General features: G+C 36.4%; 2 protein-coding genes and 1 long non-coding RNA gene across 13 annotated transcripts in view; 2 read left to right on the top strand and 1 right to left on the bottom strand.

The window, feature by feature from the left end:
- LOC132119127 (mitochondrial import receptor subunit TOM20 homolog B) overlaps positions 1 to 27812 on the bottom strand; it is a 412651-nt gene that overhangs the window by 313750 nt on the left and 71089 nt on the right. The gene's annotated exons all lie outside the window — the stretch shown is intronic.
- Positions 2193 to 27478, top strand: LOC132119733 (E3 ubiquitin-protein ligase TRIM39-like). Of its 11 annotated transcripts, none has more exons than XM_059529938.1 (9): positions 2203 to 2334; positions 2776 to 2798; positions 2902 to 2985; positions 3361 to 3914; positions 4023 to 4118; positions 4472 to 4705; positions 4785 to 4923; positions 5016 to 5051; positions 5188 to 5791. In XM_059529938.1, exons 3-9 carry the CDS (start codon positions 2922 to 2924, stop codon positions 5733 to 5735), a joined length of 1671 nt encoding a protein of 556 aa, XP_059385921.1. In that variant the 5' UTR covers positions 2203 to 2334; positions 2776 to 2798; positions 2902 to 2921; the 3' UTR covers positions 5736 to 5791. The 11 variants fall into 11 exon arrangements, with proteins under 11 accessions (XP_059385925.1, XP_059385919.1, XP_059385926.1 ...); XM_059529939.1 differs by lacking the exons at positions 2203 to 2334; positions 2776 to 2798; positions 2902 to 2985; ... (4 more) ...; positions 5016 to 5051; positions 5188 to 5791 and adding exons at positions 23887 to 24033; positions 24476 to 24498; positions 24602 to 24685; ... (4 more) ...; positions 26712 to 26747; positions 26884 to 27478; XM_059529942.1 differs by lacking the exons at positions 2776 to 2798; positions 3361 to 3914; positions 4023 to 4118; ... (2 more) ...; positions 5016 to 5051; positions 5188 to 5791 and adding exons at positions 25057 to 25610; positions 25719 to 25814; positions 26168 to 26401; ... (1 more) ...; positions 26712 to 26747; positions 26884 to 27478 and having other exon boundaries at positions 2193 to 2334.
- Positions 10303 to 12009, top strand: LOC132119739 (uncharacterized). Its single transcript, XR_009426179.1, has 4 exons — positions 10303 to 10384; positions 10472 to 10534; positions 11357 to 11763; positions 11897 to 12009. It is a non-coding gene; the product is annotated as an uncharacterized LOC132119739 (long non-coding RNA).

A 27812-nucleotide genomic window follows, 5' to 3' on the forward strand; every position in this document is an offset into this window, starting at 1 on the left:
TTTATATATATATATTTAATTAATGATCTACTTAAAATGCCCCACATACCAAAACAAGTGGTTAGCTGATTTCAAAGGACATTTAAACCATCTCTGAGTTTTATTATATCGTGTTGTATTGTTAAAAGTGTACAGCGTGTGTGCAGCTTTCATAATACGATACATTTAATTAACTTTTTTTTTTTTTTTAATTCTGCAATTTTGCACCCCTTCCAGCAGATGGCGCCCCAGGTGGCCGCCTGTGTCGCCTGTCTGCAAAGCCGGCCCTGGCCAGAATATACCCTGACCCTGACGCCTCCATGTCCTGCAAAGCGCTCACTCTCCGCACAAACGATTGGATATGCGCCTGACAGCGCTCATTTATCTAGGTTAAATGTTTAAATTAATGCCGTGGAATGCATGAAGTGTATTATGTCTGTTTATTTTAGGCAAGTCATGTTGGTTTGAGAAGAATACGGTAACACTTTAGAATACTGTTTCTTACTTACTACATAACTAATAAGGGATTATTGAAGAACTAACAGGTAATTCAGATTAGATTAGATTAGATTAGATTAGATTAGATTAGATTCAACTTTTTTTCATTGCACATGTAAGGTACAAGGCAAAGAAATGCAGTTAGCATCTAACCAGAAGTGCAATAAACAGAATATACAGTGTCTACAATATGTTACAAATATGTACAATAAATATACAAATAAGGCAGTATTATGGACATAATTTACAGATTTGAAATACTATCAGCATGATATATAGATAGGTGTACTATGAACATACTATACAGATGGATTATGTAAAAGTGTATATACACTATAGCCAGAAACTATGAACATATGAACATCATTTACAATAGTGCAATGGACAGTAAAGTGCATAGAAAATATTTCAGTGTTCTCGATGAACAGACAGTAGTGCAAGTAATAACAAGCTTACTGTTGTTGTTTTTTTTTGTTAATCAGATGTAGTGATGAGGAAGGGTGAGGAGTCTCTGTGTGTGTGTGTGTGTGTGTGGGGGGGGGGTCAGAGGGCAGAGTTCAGCAAGAAGACAGCTGTAGGGAAAAAGCTGTTCCTGAACCTCCTGGTCCTTGAACAGAGGCTTCTGAAGCACCTCCCGGAGAGCAAGAGGTTAAACAGTCTGTGGTCAGAGTGAGAGAAGTCCTTCAGAATGCTGCGAGCTTGACGTAAACAGTGTTTCCTCTGGATGTCCTCAATAGCAGGAAGTGTTGTCTCTGTGATGCGTTTGGCAGTTTTTACCACCCTCTGCTGTGCCTTGAGTAGTTCCCATATCAGACTTGTGATGCAACTGGTCAGGATGCTCTTGATCGCACACCATCCCGTTAGTGTGGATGGGATCGTGCGTGCTTCCTTTCTTCTTCCTGAAGTCCACAATGAGCTCCTTTGTCTTGCTGGTGTTGAGGAGCAGGTTATTGTCAGCGCAGCATGTGGCCAGGTGCTGTACCTCCTCCCTGTAGACATCTCATCATTGTCTCTGATGAGGCCAATCACCGTGGTGTCATCTGCAAACTTGATGATGGAGTTGGATCCATACACAGGCTTGCAGTCATGAGTGTAGAGGGAGTAGAGGAATGGGCTCAGCACACAGCCCTGTGGTACTCCGGTGTTAAGTGTGATCATAAGATATTGAACAAGGGCCGGGCCCATGCAGGGCTCTATTGGTTCCCTTGTTTTAATTAGAAGTTCCCCCCAGCTCGGCATGCCTCCAAACTGCCCGGGCCCACATGCACCTGCATATCCTGCACACCCAGACTATGCCACTGGGGAGACAGATGTGTACTTTAGGTACTGTTATCATGATCATTACAACCTTAAAGCCTTTCTTGGGGCAAAATAGGACAAAACCAAATTATTATGTATGCACTTATTCACAAGTATGCTTATCCACACGTACATTATCCAGACGTTTATCCACACGTACATTATTCAGACACATAAAGTAAAAAAAACAATCACAAATTACACCTCAAATAAATCACACCTCATAAGTGCATGTTACAACGTCATATTAATGAGCTCATCCGAACGCCATATGGTGACATCTTGCGTAACTTGTCACCTAAAAGTGCTTATTTGACGGCGTTATGAAAACGGTGTTTTAATATTGATACGGAGGTGAAAAGCATGTGAATTCTGACCCATTTGGCTTTCCATAGAATACACCCTGAACAGCTCTGACATCACTGTAGTTCAGTGAGAGACTCCGAGAAAGTGAAACTAACTTGATCAACAACATGGACGCCAGAAACCATCGAACTCTTTAAACAACTGAATATTGAGTCGTTCAGAGACCCTTGTGAACACATCTGATACTCACAGGTGAGTGATAGAAATATAAGAGAGATTGTCCTGAACAGGTTTCTAATGGCAGTGGTCTGGTTTAGTAGGGTTTATGTCCGACTGGAATGAGTTGAACAGAAGCAGGTTTAATTGTGTCAAATACTCAGATACTTTAGTTGTTTAATGCACTGAAATTATATCAGAATTGTATTAACAGTATGTCATTAGATTGAACAAAGTTTGGTGTTTCTGTCATTTTGTCACGCGACATAAAGACAAACAGGTAAAACAGGAAGTAAATGACCTGCAGACAAACTGAACACAAACCTGCTTCACTGCAGCTGAAAATCACTTTTACATTACACAATAACTTATGATCATTTAATATATTTTGGGGAAAGATTAATCTAATTTTGGATAAGGAGATTCAAATTTTTGTTGGAAAATATAAAGCTTGTACTTTGTACTTTCTTTAAACAGCAGGTCATAGTTCAGATTGCTCAGTAAGTTTACGAGTCTCTCACTTTGTTTCAAACGAATGATTGTGTTTCCATCACTATCAGTTCTCACATTTTAACCAGTTAAACTATCATTTTTCTTTAAAAGGTTTTAAGAGGGAAAGAACAATGGCAGAATCTTCACTAACAGCAAGAAAAACCAGGAGACGGAGTATTGACCATAATCTTCCATGTGAGTCAATAACCCAGAAAAACACTTTGACTTTGACTTTTCTTTTATAATATTAAATATGTACTGTTCAGGAATGTAAAGCAGATCAAATAATTTCAGTTTAACAAGAATAATTCTTGTACATATATTTATTTATTTATTTAGGTAAGAGGTTATGTAATGAGCTTCACATTTAGGTTCTGATCAGCTTGTCTGGGTTCATTTTACAATAATAACCAGCTGACTGTACATGATCTCTTTATATTTGAGTTTCTTCAGCACTCTTTGTCTCTAAACACTCTTTACATTCAACCAGCTTCATGAGGTGCATCATGGGATTCTTCATAAACAGTATTGAAGGAGTTCACACTAATCCTAAATAATGTCTCTTTCCAGTAATGTCATCCTCCATGAGTTCACTGTCTGAGGAGATTCAGTGCTCTGTATGTCTGGATGTGTTCACTGATCCAGTCTCGACTCCATGTGGACACAACTTCTGCAAGATCTGTCTGAATAAGTGCTGGGACAACAGCCAGACCTGCAGCTGTCCATACTGTAAAGAAACATTCAAGCAAAGACCTGATCTCAAGATTAATACCACACTCCGAGAGCTCGTAGATCACTGTAAGAAGAAAAGTCCTGAGAAAACAACTGAAGTTGTGTGTGACTTCTGTGAGGAAAGAAAGCTGAAAGCGCTGAAGTCGTGTCTGGTGTGTCAGAGCTCTTACTGTGAAACTCACCTGGAGCCTCATTTGAGAGTAACAGGTTTGAAGAAACACAAACTGATGGATCCTGTGAGTAATCTGGAGGACTATATATGTCAGAAACACGAGAGACCTCTGGATCTGTTCTGTAGAGATGATCAGACATGTGTGTGTTCATTCTGCACCGAGACAGACCACAAGAACCACAACACTGTTCCTATAGAAGAGGAGAGTCAAGAGAAGAAGGTAGACGTTATTATTCTTTTAAAGGACTGATATCATGAGAAATCAGATTTTATTTCATATTGTTTAATCTGTGTTATGATAAATGTGTCTGTGTTGTTCTCTCTATAGACTGAACTGATGAAGACACAGAAAGACGTGCAGCTGATGATCCAGAACAGATTCAAGAAGATTCAAGACATCAAACACTCAGCAGAAGTCAGAAAAGTGAGTTTAAAATAATAGAATAAAATAAATATAAATGTTTACCATTTCAACAAGTTTCAGTGTTTAGAGACATTGAGAAGACATAACAATAACAAAATAAACAAACAATCAAACGAATGACAGATGACTATCAGACTCAAATATACAGCAACAGCCAATAAAACAAGAACTAAAATGTCCAGGGCTTGTTCTGCTCTCGTCCAGGGTGCAGAGTGAAGTTTAATACTTCATTTGAGGGATTCTGAAAACACATGTAGCCTGTGTGTGTGAATAAAACTGTATGAGCAATAGTTACACAGATTCTTCTGTTAGCAAACACTGCTAATAATCTGTTGCCTGTCCTGGTTGAGCAGAGAAACACAGAGAAGGAGAAAGCAGTCCGTGTGGAGCTCTTCACTGATCTCATCCGCTCCATTGAGAGACATCAGACTGAACTGCTGGAGATGATGGAGGAGCAGCAGAAAGCAGCAGAGAAACAGGAGCAAGAGCTGATTGAAGAGCTGGAGCAGGAGATCACTGAGCTAAAGATGAGAAACACTGAGCTGGAGCAGCTCTCACACACTGAAGATCACCTCCACCTCCTACAGGTCAGTCAACATGATCTCTCTGATCAATCATAATGCAGGATATGACATGCTGAAGGATTTCTCCTCTCTCCTGCTGTAGATTCACTCATCCCTGTGCAGCTCTAGAAACACCAGGAACTGGCCTGAGATCAGTATGAAGACTCATGAGAGTCTGGAGACTCTGAGGAGAGCTCTGACTCAACTGAAGGACACTATAGATGAGAAACTCACACTAACTGGTACATCAATACACACTGATCAGATAGAAACATGATAGTGTGCTCTGTTCTTTAAATATAAGCTTCAGATCTGATTGTTTTCTTGTCATTAGTCTCTACAGAGCTGAAGTGGATGCAGCAGTATGCAGGTACAGTGTGCTGTCTGCACTACACTAGTTTACATTCATACACTCACTGCTTCATTACTGCACTACAATCTGATTAAACACTGGGTTAACTAAAAACATCAGCATCACAGAATATCTGTATTCTCTGTTTTCTCAGTGGATGTGACTCTGGATCCTGATACAGCTCAACCTAATCTCATTCTGTCTGATGATGGAAAACAAGTGAGACATGGAGACATTAGACAGAAACTCCCAGACAAACCAGAGAGATTTGATCCATGTCCCTTTGTCCTGGGAAAGGAGGGATTCTCCTCAGGGAGATTTTATTTTGAGGTACAGGTGAAGGGAAAGACTGACTGGATTTTAGGAGTGGCCAGAGAATCCATTAACAGGAAGGGAGAGATCACAGTGAGACCCAGTGATGGATACTGGACTGTGTTTCTGAGGAATGGAGATGAATATAAAGCCTGTGCTAGTCCTTCTGTCTCTCTGTCTCTGAGAGTGAAGCCGCAGCGGGTCGGTGTGTTTGTGGATTATGAGGAGGGTCTGGTCTCCTTTTATGATGTGGAGTCCAGCTCTCATATCTACTCTTTCACTGCTCAGTCTTTCACTGAAAAACTCTATCCATTATTTAGCCCATGGCTTAATGATGGAGGTAAAAACTCAAGCCCACTGATCATCACACCTGTCAGTTATAATAAATGAATTTACTCAATTATCAAATGCAAGATTAAAATAATGCATTTTATAATAAAAATGTGCTGCTATTTTTTTTTTATCGTTTGCTTATCAGTTTTTAAAATCTAAATGATGTAAATGTATATATAATTCTTTTTCAGTAAATGATATTTTGTTCAACTTTTCATAAATATTCCTGCTATTTTTCAACCTGACAAAGTGAACAGAACAGGACAACCGTGGGAGAGGCAGCTACACATAATATACAAATAAAACAAGCACTGCTTTATTTTCAGGTAGAATAGTTGTATTTAGCAGAGAATTCAAAAAACGTAAAGGTGGTCATGAGTAGTTTAAAAAGATTTTAATATATGTGCTGATTCAAGACTGTTTTCTCCTCTTTTCATCAGTTTATTTGCCTTTTTTAGATACTGTTCGACTTTCTCCATCACATTTTAAAGAGTCTGTCACATATTTGACCATCAGCTTCACGACAGGAATGGCTCTCGTAATCTTATCACACTTCTCGAGGGTTGTACTTGCTAGTTTTGGTTATTGGGGGTTATATCCCCTACAGGGCAGGACTTTCAGTCTCCTAAATGACTTTAACTCTGAGTGCCAGTTAAAAATATTACTCTTATCTTAAAAATGAGCTTTCAGGATTTGTTTAGGTGCAGTACCTAACTTTGTCCATTAGATGTCAGCAAAGCTCAAGACTATTTTTTGTCATATTAGTGAATTGATTAATGGTTGTGGAGTAATTAAATGCACAATGTCTATTACAATAACACACACAGTGTATGTAATGTGTGTGTGTACACTATATATATGTATACACACGTGCACAAACTCAGACTTACCTCATTTATCATATAAAGTCCAGCACAGCAGGATCATCATGTAACAGGTTCGGCAAGGCTAGGATTTCTCAGAAGATAATAAAAGAAAAAAAGAACAGAAAAACATTTCAGTTATTTCAATGTCAAATAAATAAATACTTACATCGTGCTGCTCTGTGAACCCTTCGAGATTTTAAGAGAACTCATGTAAGTTATACTGGATGCTCTGAGGAGAGAAAATTATTATTCATAAATCTAAATATTACTCTTGTACTGTTTGTTAAAATTAGCGTGTTGAGCCATATTTAGTTCAATAATATTTTGAAAGTTTCAGGGGAAACTATCCACCTTCAAATGATATAACATTTAGTCTATTTCAATAAAACTATTTTTAGTTATTGCAGTATTTAAGTTATACAAGTATATATATTTAAAATCACACAACGACAGATTAAGGTTCAATCTGAAGGGGAAAATAAATTAACTTTTTGGAATGTTTTGTTTTCTTTTTAGAATTTTAGTTGAATATACTGTGGCTGATTTGTAGATTTACATTTTTTAGTTCCTCGAGCACTCAAAAGGATTTCTGAGGCACCTTTAATTTTTAGAGTATTGTTCTTTTCAGCAAACTATGGTCAGTTATTTCCAAGTTAATGATCATTTCTATCTGTGACCTTACCTGTTTTGTGTGCTCATTCATTTTATATGTTCATTTCCGCTGATGTTATTTATTTGGTGCTCATAACACTAAGCATTTCTGCCCTTAATGAAGAAAAAAGTAAAAGTTTTCTGTGAATTCACCCTTAAACACTTAACGTTTTTCAAAACCCATATTTTTCTGAAAAACAATTACATTATTAATCTTTTAATTATTTTAGCAACGTTTCATAGGCTACTCATAAAACAAAAATAACTCAAAAGAAAACATCATAAATGATCTTTTTAAATAAAATGTTTTGATCTTTTCATAAATTGATTTTTTTAAATATATTTAATGCAGTGTTCCATAAGAATGAGTCTTAGTTAAAACTCCTCATGCTTGACTGTAACAAAGCTGGGGTGCGTTCTCCGATAACGTTGTCTCTTAGAGCGCTACGAATACTCAAAAGGTACACCTTAACTACAGGTATACCTTTGCTACGTGTGTTCTCCGAACCATACCTTAGGATGTTGCTTAAGGTAAACCTTCTTAAGTTCGACCTTAGCAGTTGCTGTCCATGGTGGAGGTGCTGAATAGGTTGATATCGACGCCTCGATGATCGATTGTGCGCTCTTTCCTTCACAGCGGTATAGGTAAAGTATTGAGAAAACAATGTTCTTTATAAAAAAGCGTTTTAGAAATAGTACAAACTGCATTTATCGGGGCTTATTGAAATACGTACATGCAGAAATAAATATGAGTATGTGTTTATAATTTAGCAAGTGTACAATCCTAAACCCTCACGGCCATAAGTGTGTTAATGTTCTCCACAACGTATGCTTATTATCCACCAGCCGTATCACATTATTGGCGTAAATCGCTCATTTGTGTAATTGGATGATTTCCTCAATAAAAGCGCAAACATGAGAGACATGCCGACATTCACTATGTCGGGGAAAAAAGTCCGCAAAAAGAGATCGCCAAGCCACACTGAGGTCTTACTCAGCAATATATAATTTTAAAGTAAAGTAAAAATGTAATTTTAAAGTAAAGTAAAATATAATAATATTAAATTATTATAATATATTATAATATTATTAAATATTAAAATATAAATATTAAATATAATATTATTATAATATTATTAAATTAATAATATTAATAATATTAAATTAATAATATTAAATTAGTGTATAATTTTAAAGTAAAATAAAGTAATACTATTAAATTAATAATATTAAATTAGTGCATTATACATTATATATATATTATATATAATATAACATTTTCTATGTGTAATTAAACTGCGATGTAAAAAATCTTTTTGCATAGTGGTGGCCACTAGCGGTATGAACCGTCAGCAGCGATAAGGTATAGCTAAGAGCGCTCCAGACCAACCTTACGAACGCATGACTTACAGAAGGTATACTTAACTAAGAAGGTTTCGGAAACCACGTATTAACGATAAGGTACTTCTTAAGGTACAACTTAAGAACGACGTAGCGTTAAGGTAGTTTCGGAGAACGCACCCCTGGTCATTGTTTCAAAACCTTTATATTTTTAAAATGTTATCTATGTTTTATTTTTACGTGTAACTTCAATCCAAATAATGTAATGCAACTGAAACATTTGGTTTAATTACCAAATTATTATTTTTTATTTAATACTAATACTAAAATATGGATTACATAATCAGAGAGTAGCCTATTTATTTTGGTTTGAATATTTTCGTTTAAAAGTAGACATTTCAAGCTTTCTGTAATATATAGCCTATATTTCTCAAATCTGTGGGACACAAGCAGAGTTTCGGCGCCCTCCAGTTCATGTGCAATGCAAGTGATCGTGCTGGCGCCTTATTACATTATCTGCTATATATTTGCTTCTTATTTATTAAATACGGGCAACTGATTGATAAAACATTGATCAAAATTAAGATACAATTTATACAAAACGAAAAATCTTTTAATTAAACTTAATGAAGTCTCAAAATCATGTTTAGCCAAAAACAGCGCCATTACCCCACCCTTTTGGCACAAAGGTTCTTTAGGCTATTATTCATTCATATATTACATTATTCTGCAACATTTTGTATTTGTAATTAAATTATTGTTTGTAGTAACTGATTTTTGGAGAAAAACTGAAATGGCACTATTCGTGTGATATTGATTAACTACATTAAATGATATAAACATATACATTTTCTAACCCCCACATCTTGAATTTTGTGATCATTCACATGCATTCATAAATGCATTTGAATACACCGAATAATTCAGTGAAAGAACGCACTCAAAATACACACACATCACGCGCACTATGACTTCATCATGTAACTTTACATTAGCCTAGTGCTTGCACTTTTTAGGCATGATTTGTTTAGTTTTTTGAATACACTTGATATTGTTAAAAGGCACATCATTAAAACAAAAAATACCAGTTCACATATCACACCTAAACACGTGTGGAAAACGTAATTAGAACTAGCTACTAAATTAGTTAAAAATGCCTATCCATATACAGCTATGATTCGCGAACCCCAAACTGACTCAAATGATTGATTCGCGAACCAGCTCCGAACTCCCGAAATGACTCAAATGATTCACGATCCGAACTCCCGAACTGATTCAAATGATTCGCGAACCCGTTACGAACTACCGAACTGACTCAAATGATTCGCGAACCCGCTACGAACTACTGAACTGATTCAAATGATTCGCGAATCCGCTACGAACTCCCGAACTGATTCGCGAACCCGCTCCGAACTCCCAAACTGACTCAAATGATTCGCGATCCCCAAACTGACTCAAATGATTCGCCCATTATGAGCGCGCATACTGTGCGCCTGCATTTGCAATAACAAACTTGAGCGCGCAAAAGACGCGATATGTGAACGGCCCCTTACTTATAGCCTTGTTTGCTGCTCTTTAATTTCATTCTTTGTCATTTATGTGAAATTATGTACCACAACATAACAGTTTTGTTTTATGGATTAAATTTTTTTATCTGTTGAACACCAAACATAAACAAAAAGAAGTAATAAACTCAGTATTTTCATAAATTTTACAAAGTAAAAATTTTTTTTGCATTTGCTCGAGCATCACGCGGCGCTGTCTCGCGTTTTTGAATTCCAGCGGTCGAGAAGAGATTGATCCCCGTCTGCTGATTTAAATTGATGGTCTGACGGAAATATTGTTGTGGTAAGTCAGAGAAATGTTTTTTTTTAAGTAATTTACTTTTTATAAGCTTTAAACCCATTAGTAATTAAGTTGTCAATGTTTCTACAGCGGATTTACACTAAAACACGAAAGATCCTGAACCGCGACCGTGTCACAAGTTTCCTTACATCGGTAAGTTTTGTTGTGCTTGTTGCAAACTGTTAAATTTAGTGTTTTCTGATCCTAAGCTTAGTTTTTAACTGCAGATAGTGCTCGAAGCTAGTTTTTGACCGCACACTCAAATGGTAATGAAGAACAGCCCTACAGAACAGAACAGAACAGAATAGAACAGAACAGAACAGAACAGAACAGAACAGAACAGAACAGAACAGAATAGAATAGAACAGAACAGAACAGAACAGAATAGAACAGAATAGAACAGAACAGAACAGAACAGAATAGAACAGAGCAGAACAGAACAGAACAGAACAGAATAGAACAGAATAGAACAGAACAGAACAGAACAGAATAGAACAGAACAGAACAGAACAGAACAGAACAGAACAGAACATAATAGAACAGAACAGAACAGAACAGAACAGAACAGAACAGAACAGAACAGAATAGAACAGAACAGAATAGAACAGAACAGAACAGAACAGAATAGAACAGAACATAATAGAACAGAACAGAACAGAACAGAACAGAACAGAACAGAATAGAACAGAACAGAATAGAACAGAACAGAACAGAACAGAACAGAACAGAACAGAACAGCCATACAATCTGCAGTATGAGACATACGGCCAAATCAAGTTTTTGATTATTCTTGACATCCATGAATAAAAGTCATGTGGGTTTGGAACAACAAAGGTAAACAAGTAAATGGTGACAGAATTGTTATTTTTTGGGTGAAGGAATGCTTTAATTCTACTGATAATTGATTTTCAGTTATTTGTGCTATGTTACTTCTAAATATGTTTCCTTACATGAACTGTCTTTTGCTCATTTTAGCAAACAAAAAGATGCAAGACTGCAAACTTTCCAGTACTTCTGTGAACTGATAATCCGGTTTCTATCCAGTCCCAGGAGGTTTGTCTGTTTTATCCTTCTTCACTAAAATGTCTTAAAATTGCTTGGTTATTGACCAGTAATGCTAGGAGATTGTAGATATACAATAGGAATTTTGTTATTTACTACTTTTTTCAGATTATATTAAACCTGGAAAATATTGGAGAAGATCAATTAAGTTTTCAGGAGCACATTACTGTGATAAATGCTGAACTATGTAAAAGACAACCTGACTACACCAACATATCAAAAATCTAATGAGATGCGCTCTTTTTAAAAGAGTTGATTTAATGACAAAATCAACATGAGAGGTCATGGACATGTTCCCATTTCTTCAGGTTCCACAACTTGTGAGTATTTGTTTTTAGTGTCGTTTCCTTTGAGTTTAGTATTTCCACTGCATTTTCAATCTTTTTGGTATGAATAAAAAGTCAAAATTTTTGATTTAATGAATTTTTCTTTCTTTCTTTCTTTTTTTGGTAGCTGCTGCATGAAGTGAAGATGCGGTTTGGGAAGGACCTTCATCTTAATCTAGAGACTGCTCTTCAAGTTCTGAACAGTTTAATTTAAATTAAATTTATGCATTTAGCAGACGCAACTTTTTTTTTTTTTTTTTACTATTTTTCACCTATCATGTGTTCCCGGGGAATCGAGCCCCCAACCTTGCGTTTGATAGCACAATGCTCTACCAATTGAGCTACAGGAACACTACTGATTACTTCAGCAAATTGACACAAACACAAAAAGTGTTCTTTTTTTCCTTAACACAACCATTAGTTGCTGGGTTTGTTGAATGGTTACTCTAATAAATCTATTTATACCATGGTTTGTCTGAATATTTGATTCTGATTGGCTAAAAGGTGTGCATTAAAATAATTTGATTCACAGGTAGTTCCAGTCAGTTTAATTACAATTAAAGTTTAATGTGCTGCTGCAATGACATATATGCAAACAAACACTTGCACACGGAGATCGGAGATTAAAGTAATGTGAACTGAGACATTTTGCATTTAATTTTTTTTACAACCTCAGTTGCATTGCTTCACTGCCATTCATAAATCCTCTCCTGTGTTCTCATGGAGTAGTAAAGTGTCCATTGTAAGCATTCTTCAGAATCTCAGCAGAAGTACTTTGATTTTGGATGCTTCAGAAAATGATCTGAACTTGAGTTCCAAACTGTATGACGTTCATTGTGATGAGCAGATATTTGAGATGCCATCGTTTTAAAGAATTGACAGCCACGATCACTTGATTGCATGTAGCTCTGTGAATGTGATAACTAAATTAAATAAAAATGTCTTGCTCTTGTAGAATAATGTTCTAATGAAGAATGTTTTACTCTTATTGACAGTTGTTTTGTAATATCAGGAGAAATACAAAGATGTTAAAATTGAGAGAGGGCTGCTCAATTTCTCACAAAAACATTTGCACAATTTAAATGAAAGACGTGGAGGTAAAAAATCACTGATGCAGTTTTTTTTTAGATCTAGCATTCTGCATGCTTTAAATCGGATACAGAAATGATGTAGCTTGAACAAATAGCATTTTTATTTAAATTAACAACAGAGAGAAAGTGAGAAACTGCATGTGTGAATAATGTTTGTGTAGAGTAAGCTTCAAACCCCTCCATGCAAAAAGAGCCAGCATCAATATGGAGGGTGTCAACATTGTGAGCGCAGAAATGGATGTGATGGAGGCAATATTTCATATTCAGTGTGGAATACCCCAAGCACATGACTCACATGATGAATTTTGTTGAGCAATACCTGTTTAAACTCTCCAGAAGCCAAGTCTGTCCCAGTGCTCAAAATGTATAATCAATTATCATAATACTTTGATATTTCGTGAATAGTGCTAATGTAAATTTGTAAATATGAGGCGTTTGATGTTATTCTGAAATGCTGATCTGAATTTGAATCTGTAATTACAATTCTTTATGAGTGATATTAATATGAATTTGTAGATTTGAAGTACTTCTATATCTGTATATTTCCATTGTGAGTTATATTAATATGGATTTGTAGTTTTGAGGTACTTGATGTTGTTCTAACCCTGATGGGAATTTAGATGAATCTGTATATTTGCATTATTTATTAGTGATAGATTAATGTAATTTTATAATGGACTTATTTTGTAATATTTAGATGTAGGTGAAACTCTATTTTCATTATTTTTTAAATGGTTGGTGTTTTAAGGTTGATTTGTACATTTGGTAAGAAGTGTCTAACTCATTAAAACAGTGAAACACTGCCGCCTACTGGCGGTTACAATACTTCATTTCTTTCTTTTGATAATCTCTACTATGTTAGAATTTTATGAATGATGATTATACACAAATGTCATAACGTTATGAGGTATATAATCTCTTAACATGTTTTTATAACAGATTCGAGGTAAATATAGCAGCAGGGTAGAAAAGTCAGCAGAGGGAGAGGAGGAGCAGGTGATCAGGTAAAGAAGATGCCATTCAATCAATCAAATTAAATAGGAAACAGTATAGAAAAACAGCAGTTTGTAAAGTTAGGTTTTACATTCCTGTTTTTCTCCATCACAGTGAGGAACAGGGAGAAGACAACAGACAGGCAGCTCTTTCAGACAAACGGGTAAGAAAACAGAGAAATGTTCAAAAATGTTTGATCATCAGATTATCATACATCTTTAAAAGTATGCTGTGATTTTTATGAGTTTTATTTAATGAGGATTACTTGGTCAATTAAAATAGAATTTTAAATAGATATTAAGAATAGATTGTATACAGTGCGGTTTAATAATTTGTTAGTTTTTGGTGTTTTAGTTGTATGTCTTAGTGGTTTTGTTCTTATATCAGATGATTCAGATCCAATGTGAAAGTAGCAGCAGATTAAACCAATCAAAAGAAGGACAGGAAGAACATCTGATCAGGTAATGACACCCAAGCACTAATGAAAAGTTCATTCAGTCAATAAAACTGGCTAAAACTGTAATATGTGTACATCACAGTGAGGGACAGGGTGAGGACAATCGTCAAACAGCAGTTTCAGATGAGCAGGTAAGAATAAAACATTTCTGATAGGGAAGAATTTTTGATATGACAAACTAAATGTAAAATTTTCTATACTGTACACAATAAACTAGGGAGCTATTTGGTGTGTAACAGTGTTGTAATGTCAGTTTCAGAATGAACCTAATGTTAGAGACCAGCTGAGCACAGACAACAGAGACAGAGAAGATTCAGAAATCATCACTTGCTTAAATCCTGCACATCCTGATCCCAAGTTTATAGACGAGAGCAAACTATGTGCTACACTTTCAGCAAAAATGGTTTCAGATGTTCCCATGGCTGCATTACAGTATCACATTAAAAGGGGTTTTATGCTTTTATTGTGCAAAAGTCCTCTGAAAGAAGACAATGCTTGTCTCTAAGATGGATCCTGCCTTTGTGAGTACTGGTTTTAGGAACTGGAAAAAGGCAGTTGGAAAGTTTACAGCCCATGCTAAAAGCCAATCCCACTGCCATGCGACAACTGCGTATGCTCAGGAAACACACAGCATAGCATCACAGCTTTCCTCAGTTGTTTCTAGACTGCATTGCTAAAGATTGAAAGGGTGTATTCAGTATTTGGCTCGACCAGGTGTTGCATTGAGAGGCTGAAGAGAGGGGAATTTTCCCAACTTCTAAAATGCATGTGAGCAGATGATCCAGACCTTGACAAGTGGATAGCACAAAAGCATAATTACACAAATCCTCAAATTCAGAAAGAACTACTCTGCATAAAGAGCAATGACATCATCAGAGGAATAGCTAAAAACATTCAGTCCCTTACTGTTACTCAGTTTGCCCTAATTGTTGATGGAACACAAGATGTCTCAGCTACAGAGCAAGAGTCTATTTGTCTTCGTTATGTTGACCATGACTTGATTCCTCATGAGGAATTCATTGGGTTATGTGCAGTGACAGAAACTACAGGAGAGAGTCTTGCAGAAATGGCACTGGATCTACTCTCTCGATTACATTTGCCATTATCTGGATTGTGTGGCCAGACGTATGATGGTGCAGCCAATATGTCTGGCAAATACTCAGGAGCACAGGCTGTAATTAAAAAGATACAGCCTTTATCTTTATATGTGCACTGTGGAGCACATTGTGTAAACCTAGTTACTCAAAAGGCAGTACTGTTCTCAAGCAGAATGATTCTGATGCTCCTAGTGCTCCACCGCCAATGGCTTGCACCAACAACTTCTCAAAGGCCAGATCTTACTGATTGTGGATTCTCTAAATCTAGATCCTATCAAAGTTCCAGAACCAAGGCGACTTCCTAAGCGTTTTAGCACAGATGCAAGCACATACAAGCCAAAAACTGCAACAGAGTATTACAGAGTTGAGTTTTATCAGGTGCTTGATGTCGTTTTCATCAGGAAGATCTGCTGACCTTGCAGAAAAAGGTTTGTCAGTGGAAGTCCGTGGCCTTTTCAGTGAAGTGGAAACTCTGGTCAGGCTGCTTCTGGTTGTACCAGTGTCATCTTCTGAAGCAGAAAGGAGCTTTAGCGGCCTTAGAAGGTTAAAAACTTGGCTACGCTCAAGTACGTCACAAGAGACAGAATCATGTGGCAGTTTCTCATGTCCACCAAGACAAGTTGCACCTCTTAGACAACAAGGTGGTTTGCCAAGAATTAGTCGTTAGTTGTGAGAGACGCAAGCAGATATTTGGAGCTTTAATTTAAACTGTGTAATCATAATCACTGTTCTGTGCCTTTGAGTAAGTGGTGTATCTAAGTTTCATGTTTACAGTTGATAGATAGATAGATAGATAGATAGATAGATAGATAGATAGATAGATAGACAGACAGACAGACAGACAGACAGACAGACAGACAGACAGACAGACAGACAGACAGACAGACAGATAGATAGATAGATAGATAGATAGATAGATAGATAGATAGATAGATAGATAGATAGATAGATAGATAGATAGAGAGATAGATAGATAGATAGATAGATAGACAGACAGACAGACAGACAGACAGACAGACAGACAGACAGACAGACAGACAGACAGATAGATAGATAGATAGAGAGATAGATAGATAGATAGATAGATAGATAGATAGATAGATAGATAGATAGATAGATAGATAGATAGATAGATAGATAGATAGATAGATAGATAGATAGATATATAGGTAGATAGATAGATAGATAGATAGATAGATAGATAGATAGATAGATAGATAGATAGATAGATAGATAGATAGATAGATAGATAGATAGATAGATAGATAGATAGATAGATAGATAGATAGATAGATAGATAGATAGATAGATAGATAGATAGATCGATTCCAGGCATTGTCTCTTTCAGGGAAGACCTTGCATTTTCCAACATGACAATGCCAGACCACATACTGCATCAATTACAACATCATGGCTGCGTAGAAGAAGCATCCGGTACTGAAATGACCAGCCTGCAGTCCAGATCTTTCACCCATAGAAAACATTTGGTGCATCATAAAGAGGAAGATGTGACAAAGAAGACCTAAGACAGTTGAGCAACTAGAAGCCTGTATTAGACAAGAATGGGACAACATTCCTGTTCCTAAACTTGAGCAACTTGTCTCCTCAGTCCCCAGACGTTTGCAGACTGTTATAAAAAGAAGAGGGGATGCCACACAGTGATAAACATGGCCTTGTCCCAACTTTTTTGAGATGTGTTGATGCCATGAAATTTAAAATCAACTTATTTTTCCCTTAAAATTATAAAATATCTCAGTTTAAACATTTGATATGTCATCTATGTTGTATTGTGAATGAAATATTGAAATTTGAAACTTCCACATCATTGCATTCTGTTGTTATTCACAATTTGTACAGTGTCCCAACTTTATTGGAATCGGGTTTGTAGTTGTGAGAAAGAGGTAAATTGTTTCATGAATTGTGTGTTAGGAATCAAGAAAAACTAAGACAGCATTTAGTCAAATTGAAACAATTGGGAAATCTTTAGGATAAGCAATGCACACGGATTATATAAAACTATACTGTCAGTGCATCTTAGTGAAATTAAATTGTTATATGTTTTCTTTTCAAAAGTGTGGAAATAGATTTTTAAAAATAAGCTTTAAATAGGCCTTATCCTTATAATGCGGCTCTCTAGTGGACAACATTAATATCACAGCTTTTAGCCTCAGGTTATGTCATCACATAGGGTCTAGGCTTTGATAATAAAATAAATGCATAAATTTACTGCATAAATATATATTTTTTAGCACTCATTATAAATCACTTTTCAAGCAATATCACCTAAAAATCAATTGAAAATCATTCAATCAAGTCTATTCAGTGACTAACATGGAGTGTCCAAATATATTCACAGTTACAGTTTAAATAAAATAATACAGTGATAATATATCATAATTTTAATCTGAGCACATATGAACTTACTGGTAATAGTTCATCAACACATCTCTAAAGAACCTCATTTCTGAAAACTAGATAACTGTATGATCCGCAGATGTCTATTATTTCAGAGTTCAGGTTTTGTTTTTTTCATGTCATACAGCTGCTTATTACAAGAGAAGTTTCTTGTAAGCTACACTACATGTTCAGATTAATAGCCTATATATTGATAAATAATTAATACGTTTATACATACAGTATATGCAAAAAACTTATAAGGCCCCCCCAAACGTTATGGGCTGTAACTCGTTAACTTAACTTAGGCTTTATTCTTGCTTTTTCTATTCCCAAGCCGTTTTATTTACGGTATAAGCTAATGCTTGGAAATTATGTTTTAAGTTTTCACGTCCATTCATTATTAGTAGCATGCAACCACCCAATAATCACCTTCGTGCTTTGTTACTACAAATACTGTCAGATTTATGATAAAATACATACAATAAACGTCTTTTTTTACACTTCGCATGTAGCTGTGCTTTAAGTGCTGCTTAGGAGTCGCTGTCCGTTTGTCAAGTGCTGAAATGTCACATTATAGAATGACTCTTCATTGTAGTAAACGATCGTTTATTGACGTTAACCTAATGCTGTGTTCCAGACAGATAACTTGGATATAATAACTATAATACAATACAATATTATATTCTAGTGTATAATAGTATACTTTAAATAATAAATATACTTTAAATTATGTTAGGTAAAAAATGTTAGCCTGAATGCACTGTAAGTCGCTTTGGATAAAAGCGTCTGCTAAATGCATACTTTTATTAAAATGTATTTATTTCTATACAGTAGGCTATAGAGAAAGAGAGAGAGACGTTATTTCCAGGTACAATACTTAGCTGGTTTTCGTGCACTTCAGCAAGTCATTGACCCCATTTCCTACATTAGCTACTTCTTTCATTCTTTTCTTTCTGTCATTTAATTTAAATATGTATTTATATTCTTTTTGCCATTTTTAATTATTTAATTTATCTATTAATAAAAAAATGAAGAAAACGAGTCATAAAGTGTACAATAAAGGACAATAAAATCCTTATATTATAATCACATTGCACTTGAATCAGGTTAAAGGTGTAATCTGCCGATTGTTCTTACGATGCATTTTACGATTACTCCAGAGCAGTCGTAGATCTACGATGATTTTCAAGTGCTACTTAAGTTACGACGCTTTTGGGAAACGCAGCCCTGATTGTTTTCCTTATTTTACAAAAGCATAAGGTTTAGTTTATATTGTGAGTGCACACAAATACAAGTAGACCATTTGCAATTCTCCGAATGATGCATATGCTACTCTTACATTTATGAGCAAATATGACGTCGTATTTTTAAGTTTTTACTGTCATTAAAAAATAAAAAATAAATGCAAGCTGACGGGTCAGGGTATATTCTGGCAAACCGTTTACCAATCACGTTTCTCAATCGGCAAAGCAATTTGTGGTACATGCCTCTACCAACACACGATGGGTAACTCGCGAAGCACAAAGTTCCTCCGTGTTTTCTCAGCACTATATCATAGAAAATACGAGGTTTGAGAAGTAGAAGGCGGGGCAACAGTTAAAATATTTCAAAGTTAAAGTTCATGCAAACAGATTTTAATAGACAAGTTTCAGTCAAATATTTATGGTTTATGCCTACAACAAAACCCAGTGTTAAAGCAGAGCGCAAACAATTATATCTGGAACATTAGATACTGTAGACTATCCAATATACGCTCACTTCCGCGTATTCATCGCGGGGATAAAAAACACTTTTTTTTAACGATATATATATATGCACACACACACACACACACACACACACACATTCATAAATACATACACACATACAATACAAAGAAAACAAAGAAACAAATAGAAAGAATTGAAAAAGAATACAGAAAGCTAGTGTTGGATGAAAAACTAGCAGTTAGGATAATATATACTGCATGTAATATATATTTAGCTTTGCAATATAACAATTTTAAATGTAACAATGTAATTAAAAAGGCAATGGTTGACATACTGTAATAATGTTTGTAATAGTATTTTACCTGACAATTACTGTATCAGTTAAATATATTACACCCTTTCATACTGAATTTATAGAATAGGACACCTTTATTGCACAGATGTACTTTGAAATGTAAGATCTAATAGCAATACACACTTACAAACAGTTCTAGTGCACATTTAAACAAATACTGTATGCACAGAACTACGAAGTTACATATTTACATTATTTTACAGTTACATTGCAATCTGTACAAATAAAACAAATTAATGTATTCCTTGTGTTATGTCTAAACCTAGCTTCAGCTTATCTACTGCTGTGTGCCGTTCTTCAGTTATCAAATTATTGATGTAGTATCAGGGTTGAAGTAACTATACACTTACTAGGCCTACTGTAAATCCATGGCTTTATCAGATCTCGTCTGAATTGGCAACAAGTGAGCAGAAAGCTATGTATTGATAGGAAAATAACTAATTACTTTAAAATAATTGCAGATTTTTGTGCTTTAAAGATTTGTATTCTTCCAAATTCTGCCAGCAGAATTCTCACATAAAATAAATGAAAAATGAAATTAATTTACTTCAAACCTGCACTCACCAGAAATGATTCTATCAGTGTCAGACATATTCTTTCCTATTAGGGGTAAATCATTTTTATTAACCATTTAAACAGAATGTCGTATTAGGCCTAAATATAAAACCAGATTCCAAAACATTTGGGACATTGTGAATAAAAACAGAATGCAATGATGTGGAAGTTTCAAATTTCAAAATTTTATTCAGAATACAACATAGATGACATATCAAATGCTTAAACTGAGAAAAGGTATCATATTAAGGGAAAAATAAGTTGATTTTAAATTTCATGGCATCAACACATCTCAAAAAAACTTGGGACAAGGCCATGTTTAGCACTGTGTAGCATCCCCTCTTCTTTTTATAACAGTCTGCAAACGTCTGGGGACTGAGGAGACAAGTTGCTCAAGTTTAGGAACAGGAATGTTGTCCCATTCTTGTCTAATACAGGCTTTTAGTTGCTCAATTAGGTCTTCCTCTTTATGATGCAACGAAAAAGATCTGGACTGCAGGCTGGTCATTTCAGTACCGGATCCTTCTTCTACGCAGCCATGATGTTGTAATTGATGCAGTATGTGGTCTGGTATTGTCATGTTGGAAAATGCAAGGTGTTCCCTGAAAGAGAGACGTCTGGATGGGAGCATATGTTGTTCTAGAACTTGGATATACCTTTCAGCATTGATGGTGCCTTTCCAGATGTGTAAGCTGCCCATGCCACACACACTCATGCAACCCCACACCATCAGAGATGCAGGCTTCTGAACTGAGCGCTGATAACAACTCGGGTTGTCCTTGTCCTCTTTAGTTCGGATGACATGGCGTCCCAGTTTTCCAAAAAGAACTTTACATTTTGATTCGTCTGACTACAGAACAGTTTTCCACTTCGCCACAGTCCATTTTTAATGAGCCTTGGCCCAGAGAAAACACCTGCGCTTCTGGATCATGTTTAGATACGGCTTCTTTTTTGACCTATAAAGTTTTAGCCGGCAAGGGCGAATAGCACGGTGGATTGTGTTCACCAACAATGTTTTCTGGAAGTATTCCTGAGCCCATGTTGTGATTTCCATTACAGTATCATTCCTGTATGTGATGCAGTGCTGTCTAAGGGCTGAAGATCACGGGTATCCAGTCTGGTTTTCTGGCCTTGACCCTTACTCACAGAGATTGTTCAAGATTCTCTGAATCTTTGGATGATATTATGCACTGTAGATTATAATAACTTCAAACTCTTAAATTGTTTTCTGAGAAACTCCTTTTCTGATATTGCTCCACTATTTTACGCCGCAGCATTGGGGGAATTGCTGATCCTCTGCCCATCTTGACTTCTGAGAGACACTGTCACTCTGAGAGGCTCTTTTTATACCCAATCATGTTCCCAATTGACCTTATAAGTTGCAAATTGGTCCTCCAGCTGTTCCTTACATGTACATTTCACTTTTCCGGCCTCTTGTTGTTACCTGTCCCAACTTTTTTGGAATGTGTAGCTCTCATCAAATCCAAAATGGGCCAATATTGGGCATGACATTTCAAAATGTCTCACTTTCAACATTTGATATATTATCTATATTCTACTGTGAATAAAATATAAGTTTATCAGATTTGTAAATTATTCCATTCCTTTTTTACTCACAGTTTGTACAGCGTCCCAACTTTTTGGGAATCGGGTTTGTATGTATGTCATCCTTAATGTTAAATTCTTAAATGATGTTAAATTGGAATACATGTAATAATTAAATCAGTATTAATTAAGCCTTCAGAGATAGAAGCTGCGTCTGAAGTTGATTTTAGATGTAGTAGGCCTGTTTACAGTTTAATGCTGATCAGGCGGCTGTACATGCCTTTACATAGCAATTACTACTGTATAATGAAATGAGATTAATGTTTAATACAACATTTTTAACACAGAAATATGTAATGACAAAATGAAATGATAGGTCTACTTTATGATACTTATGAAAGTAATATCGCCACTAGGTGTCGGTAAGTCACTGTGTTAATAAAGAAGTCTTTTATTACTACATAACTAATAAGGGATTATTGAAGAACTAAGAGGTAATTTAGATTAGATTAGATTAGATTAGATTAGATTAGATTAGATTAGATTAGATTAGATTAGATTAGATTAGGTTAGATTAGATTAGATTAGATTAGATTAGATTCAACTTTATTTTCATTGCACATGTAAGGAAAGAAATGCAGTTAACATCTAACCAGAAGTACTGTAGTTTTTTTTTTTGTTAATCAGATGTAGTGATGAGGAAGGGTGAGGAGTCTCTGTGTGTGTGTGTGTGTGTGGAGGGGGGGGGGGGTCAGAGGGCAGAGTTCAGCAAGAAGACAGCTGTAGGGAAAAAGCTGTTCCTGAACCTGCTGGTCCTTGTACAGAGGCTTCTGAAGCACCTCCCGGAGAGCAAGAGGTTAAACAGTCTGTGGTCAGAGTGAGAGAAGTCCTTCAGAATGCTGCGAGCTCGACGTAAACAGTGTTTCCTCTGGATGTCCTCAATAGCAGGAAGTGTTGTCTCTGTGATGCGTTTGGCAGTTTTCACCACCCTCTGCAGTGCCTTGAGTAGTTCCCATATCAGACTTGTGATGCAACTGGTCAGGATGCTCTTGATCGCACACCATCCCGTTAGTGTGGATGGGATCGTGCGTGCTTCCTTTCTTCTTCCTGAAGTCCACAATGAGCTCCTTTGTCTTTCTGGTGTTGAGGAGCAGATTATTGTCAGCGCAGCATGTGGCCAGGTGCTGTACCTCCTCCCTGTAGACATCTCATCATTGTCTCTGATGAGGCCAATCACCGTGGTGTCATCTGCAAACTTGATGATGGAGTTGGATCCATACACAGGCTTGCAGTCGTGGGTGTAGAGGGAGTAGAGGAATGGGCTCAGCACACAGCCCTGTGGTACTCCGGTGTTAAGTGTGATCATAAGATATTGAACAAGGGCCGGGCCCATGCAGGGCTTTATTGGTTCCCTTGTTTTAATTAGAAGTTCCCCCCAGCTCGGCATGCCTCCAAACTGCCCGGGCCCACATGCACCTGCATATCCTGCACACCAAGACTATGCCACTGGGGAGACAGATTTGTACTTTAGGTACTGTTATCATGATCATTACAACCTTAAAGCCTTTCTTGGGGCAAAATAGGACAAAACCAAATTATTATGTATGCACTTATTCACAAGTATGCTTATCCACACGTACATTATCCAGACGTTTATCCACACGTACATTATTCAGACACATAAAGTAAAAAAAACAATCACAAATTACACCTCAAATAAATCACACCTCATAAGTGCATGTTACAACGTCATATTAATGAGCTCATCCGAACGCCATATGGTGGCATCTTGCGTAACTTGTCACCTAAAAGTGCTTATTTGACGGCGTTATGAAAACGGTGTTTTAATATTGATATGGAGGTGAAAAGCATGTGAATTCTGACCCATTTGGCTTTCCATAGAATACACCCTGAGCAGCTCTGACATCACTGTAGTTCAGTGAGAGACTCCGAGAAAGAGAAACTAACTTGATCAACAACATGGACGCCAGAAACCATCGAACTCTTTAAACAACTGAATATTGAGTCGTTCAGAGACCCTTGTGAACACATCTGATACTCACAGGTGAGTGATAGAAATATAATAGAGATTGTCCTGAACAGGTTTCTAATGGCAGTGGTCTGGTTTAGTAGGGTTTATGTCAGACTGGAATGAGTTGAACAGAAGCAGGTTTAATTGTGTCAAATACTCAGATACTTTAGTTGTTTAATGCACTGAAATTATATCAGAATTGTATTAACAGTATGTCATTAGATTGAACAAAGTTTGGTGTTTCTGTCATTTTGTCACGCGACATAAAGACAAACAGATAAAACAGGAAGTAAATGACCTGCAGACAAACTGAACACAAACCTGCTTCACTGCAGTTGAAAATCACTTTTACATTACACAATAACTTATGATCATATAATATATTTTGGGGAAAGATGAATCTAATTTTGGATAAGGAGATATATATGTTATATATGAAAATATAAAGCTTGTACTTTGTACTTTCTTTAAACAGCAGGTCATAGTTCAGATTGCTCAGTAAGTTTACGAGTCTCTCACTTTGTTTCAAACGAATGATTGTGTTTCCATCACTATCAGTTCTCACATTTTAACCAGTTAAACTATCTTTTTTCTTTAAAAGGCTTTAAGAGGGAAAGAACAATGGCAGAATCTTCACTAACAGCAAGAAAAACCAGGAGACAGAGTATTGACCATGATCCTCCATGTGAGTCAATAACCCAGAAAAACACTTTGACTTTGACTTTTCTTTTATAATATTGAATATGTACAGCTCAGGAATGTAAAGCAGATCAAATAATTTCAGTTTAACAAGAATAATTCTTGTACATATATTTATTTAATTAGGTAAGTGGTTATGTAATGAGCTTCACATTTAGGTTCTGATCAGCTTGTCTGGGTTCATTTTACAATAATAACCAGCTGACTGTACATGATCTCTTTATATTTGAGTTTCTTCAGCACTCTTTGTCTCTAAACACTCTTTACATTCAACCAGCTTCATGAGGTGCATCATGGGATTCTTCATAAACAGTATTGAAGGAGTTCACACTAATCCTAAATAATGTCTCTTTCCAGCAATGTCATCCTCCATGAGTTCACTGTCTGAGGAGATTCAGTGCTCTGTATGTCTGGATGTGTTCACTGATCCAGTCTCGACTCCATGTGGACACAACTTCTGCAAGATCTGTCTGAATAAGTGCTGGGACAACAGCCAGACCTGCAGCTGTCCATACTGTAAAGAAACATTCAAGCAAAGACCTGATCTCAAGATTAATACCACACTCCGAGAGCTCGTAGATCACTATAAGAAGAAAAGTCCTGAGAAAACAACTGAAGTTGTGTGTGACTTCTGTGAGGAAAGAAAGCTGAAAGCGCTGAAGTCGTGTCTGGTGTGTCAGAGCTCTTACTGTGAAACTCACCTGGAGCCTCATTTGAGAGTAACAGGTTTGAAGAAACACAAACTGATGGATCCTGTGAGTAATCTGGAGGACTATATATGTCAGAAACACGAGAGACCTCTGGATCTGTTCTGTAGAGATGATCAGACATGTGTGTGTTCAATCTGCACCGAGACAGACCACAAGAACCACAACACTGTTCCTATAGAAGAGGAGAGTCAAGAGAAGAAGGTAGACGTTATTATTCTTTTAAAGGACTGATATCATGAGGAATCAGATTTTATTTCATATTGTTTAATCTGTGTTATGATAAATGTGTCTGTGTTGTTCTCTCTATAGACTGAACTGATGAAGACACAGAAAGACGTGCAGCTGATGATCCAGAACAGATTCAAGAAGATTCAAGACATCAAACACTCAGCAGAAGTCAGAAAAGTGAGTTTAAAATAATAGAATAAAATAAATATAAATGTTTACCATTTCAACAAGTTTCAGTGTTTAGAAACATTGACAAGACATAACAATAACAAAATAAACAAACAATCAAACGAATGACAGATGACTATCAGACTCAAATATACAGCAACAGCCAATAAAACAAGAACTAAAATGTCCAGGGCTTGTTCTGCTCTCGTCCAGGGTGCAGAGTGAAGTTTAATACTTCATTTGAGGGATTCTGAAAACACATGTAGCCTGTGTGTGTGAATAAAACTGTTTGAGCAATAGTTACACAGATTCTTCTGTTAGCAAACACTGCTAATAATCTGTTGCCTGTCCTGGTTGAGCAGAGAAACACAGAGAAGGAGAAAGCAGTCCGTGTGGAGCTCTTCACTGATCTCATCCGCTCCATTGAGAGACATCAGACTGAACTGCTGGAGATGATGGAGGAGCAGCAGAAAGCAGCAGAGAAACAGGAGCAAGAGCTGATTGAAGAGCTGGAGCAGGAGATCACTGAGCTAAAGATGAGAAACACTGAGCTGGAGCAGCTCTCACACACTGAAGATCACCTCCACCTCCTACAGGTCAGTCAACATGATCTCTCTGATCAATCATAATGCAGGATATGACATGCTGAAGGATTTCTCCTCTCTCCTGCTGTAGATTCACTCATCCCTGTGCAGCTCTAGAAACACCAGGAACTGGCCTGAGATCAGTATGAAGACTCATGAGAGTCTGGAGACTCTGAGGAGAGCTCTGACTCAACTGAAGGACACTATAGATGAGAAACTCACACTAACTGGTACATCAATACACACTGATCAGATAGAAACATGATAGTGTGCTCTGTTCTTTAAATATAAGCTTCAGATCTGATTGTTTTCTTGTCATTAGTCTCTACAGAGCTGAAGTGGATGCAGCAGTATGCAGGTACAGTGTGCTGTCTGCACTACACTAGTTTACATTCATACACTCACTGCTTCATTACTGCACTACAATCTGATTAAACACTGTGTTAACTAAAAACATCAGCATCACAGAATATCTGTATTCTCTGTTTTCTCAGTGGATGTGACTCTGGATCCTGATACAGCTAATCCTAAACTCATTCTGTCTGATGATGGAAAACAAGTGAGAGATGGAGACATTAGACAGAAACTCCCAGACAAACCAGAGAGATTTGATCCATGTCCAGGTGTCCTGGGAAAGGAGGGATTCTCCTCTGGGAGATTTTATTTTGAGGTGCAGGTGAAGGGAAAGACTAAATGGGATTTAGGAGTGGCCACAGAATCCATTAACAGGAAGGGAAAGATCACACTGAGACCCAGAGATGGATACTGGACTGTGTTTCTGAGGAATGGAGATGAATATGATGCCGGTGCTGGTCCTTCTGTCTCTCTGTCTCTGAGAGTGAAGCCGCAGCGGGTCGGTGTGTTTGTGGATTATGAGGAGGGTCTGGTCTCCTTTTATGATGTGGAGTCCAGCTCTCATATCTACTCTTTCACTGCTCAGTCTTTCACTGAAAAACTCTATCCATTTTTTAGCCCATGCTTTAATGATGGAGGTAAAAACTCAAGCCCACTGATCATCACACCTGTCAGTTATAATAAATGAATTTAATCAATTATCAAATGCAAGATTAAAATAATGAATGCTATTATCATTTGTTTTTCAGTTTTTTAAATCTTAATGATTTTATCACATATTTTTGATGTAAATATAATGTTTGTTCAGTAAATGAATTTTTGTTAAACTTTTCATAAATATTTCTGACATTTTTCTTGCTGACAAAGTGAAATTGCCAAAAAAAAAACACAAAACTCTGATAATGTCTGTAGAACTGAGATGGCTGTGATCTTTCTGTTATAAGGAGTGAGACAGCAGAACACAATACACAATAAATATCACATAATATATATATATGCCAATAAAACATACGACAGATTTTATCCAGGTCTTTATCACTTCATTAAAATTATACAAAACGACAAATGT

The sequence above is a fragment of the Carassius carassius genome, chromosome 38 (assembly GCF_963082965.1).
Source record: "Carassius carassius chromosome 38, fCarCar2.1, whole genome shotgun sequence".
NCBI lineage: Eukaryota > Metazoa > Chordata > Actinopteri > Cypriniformes > Cyprinidae > Carassius > Carassius carassius.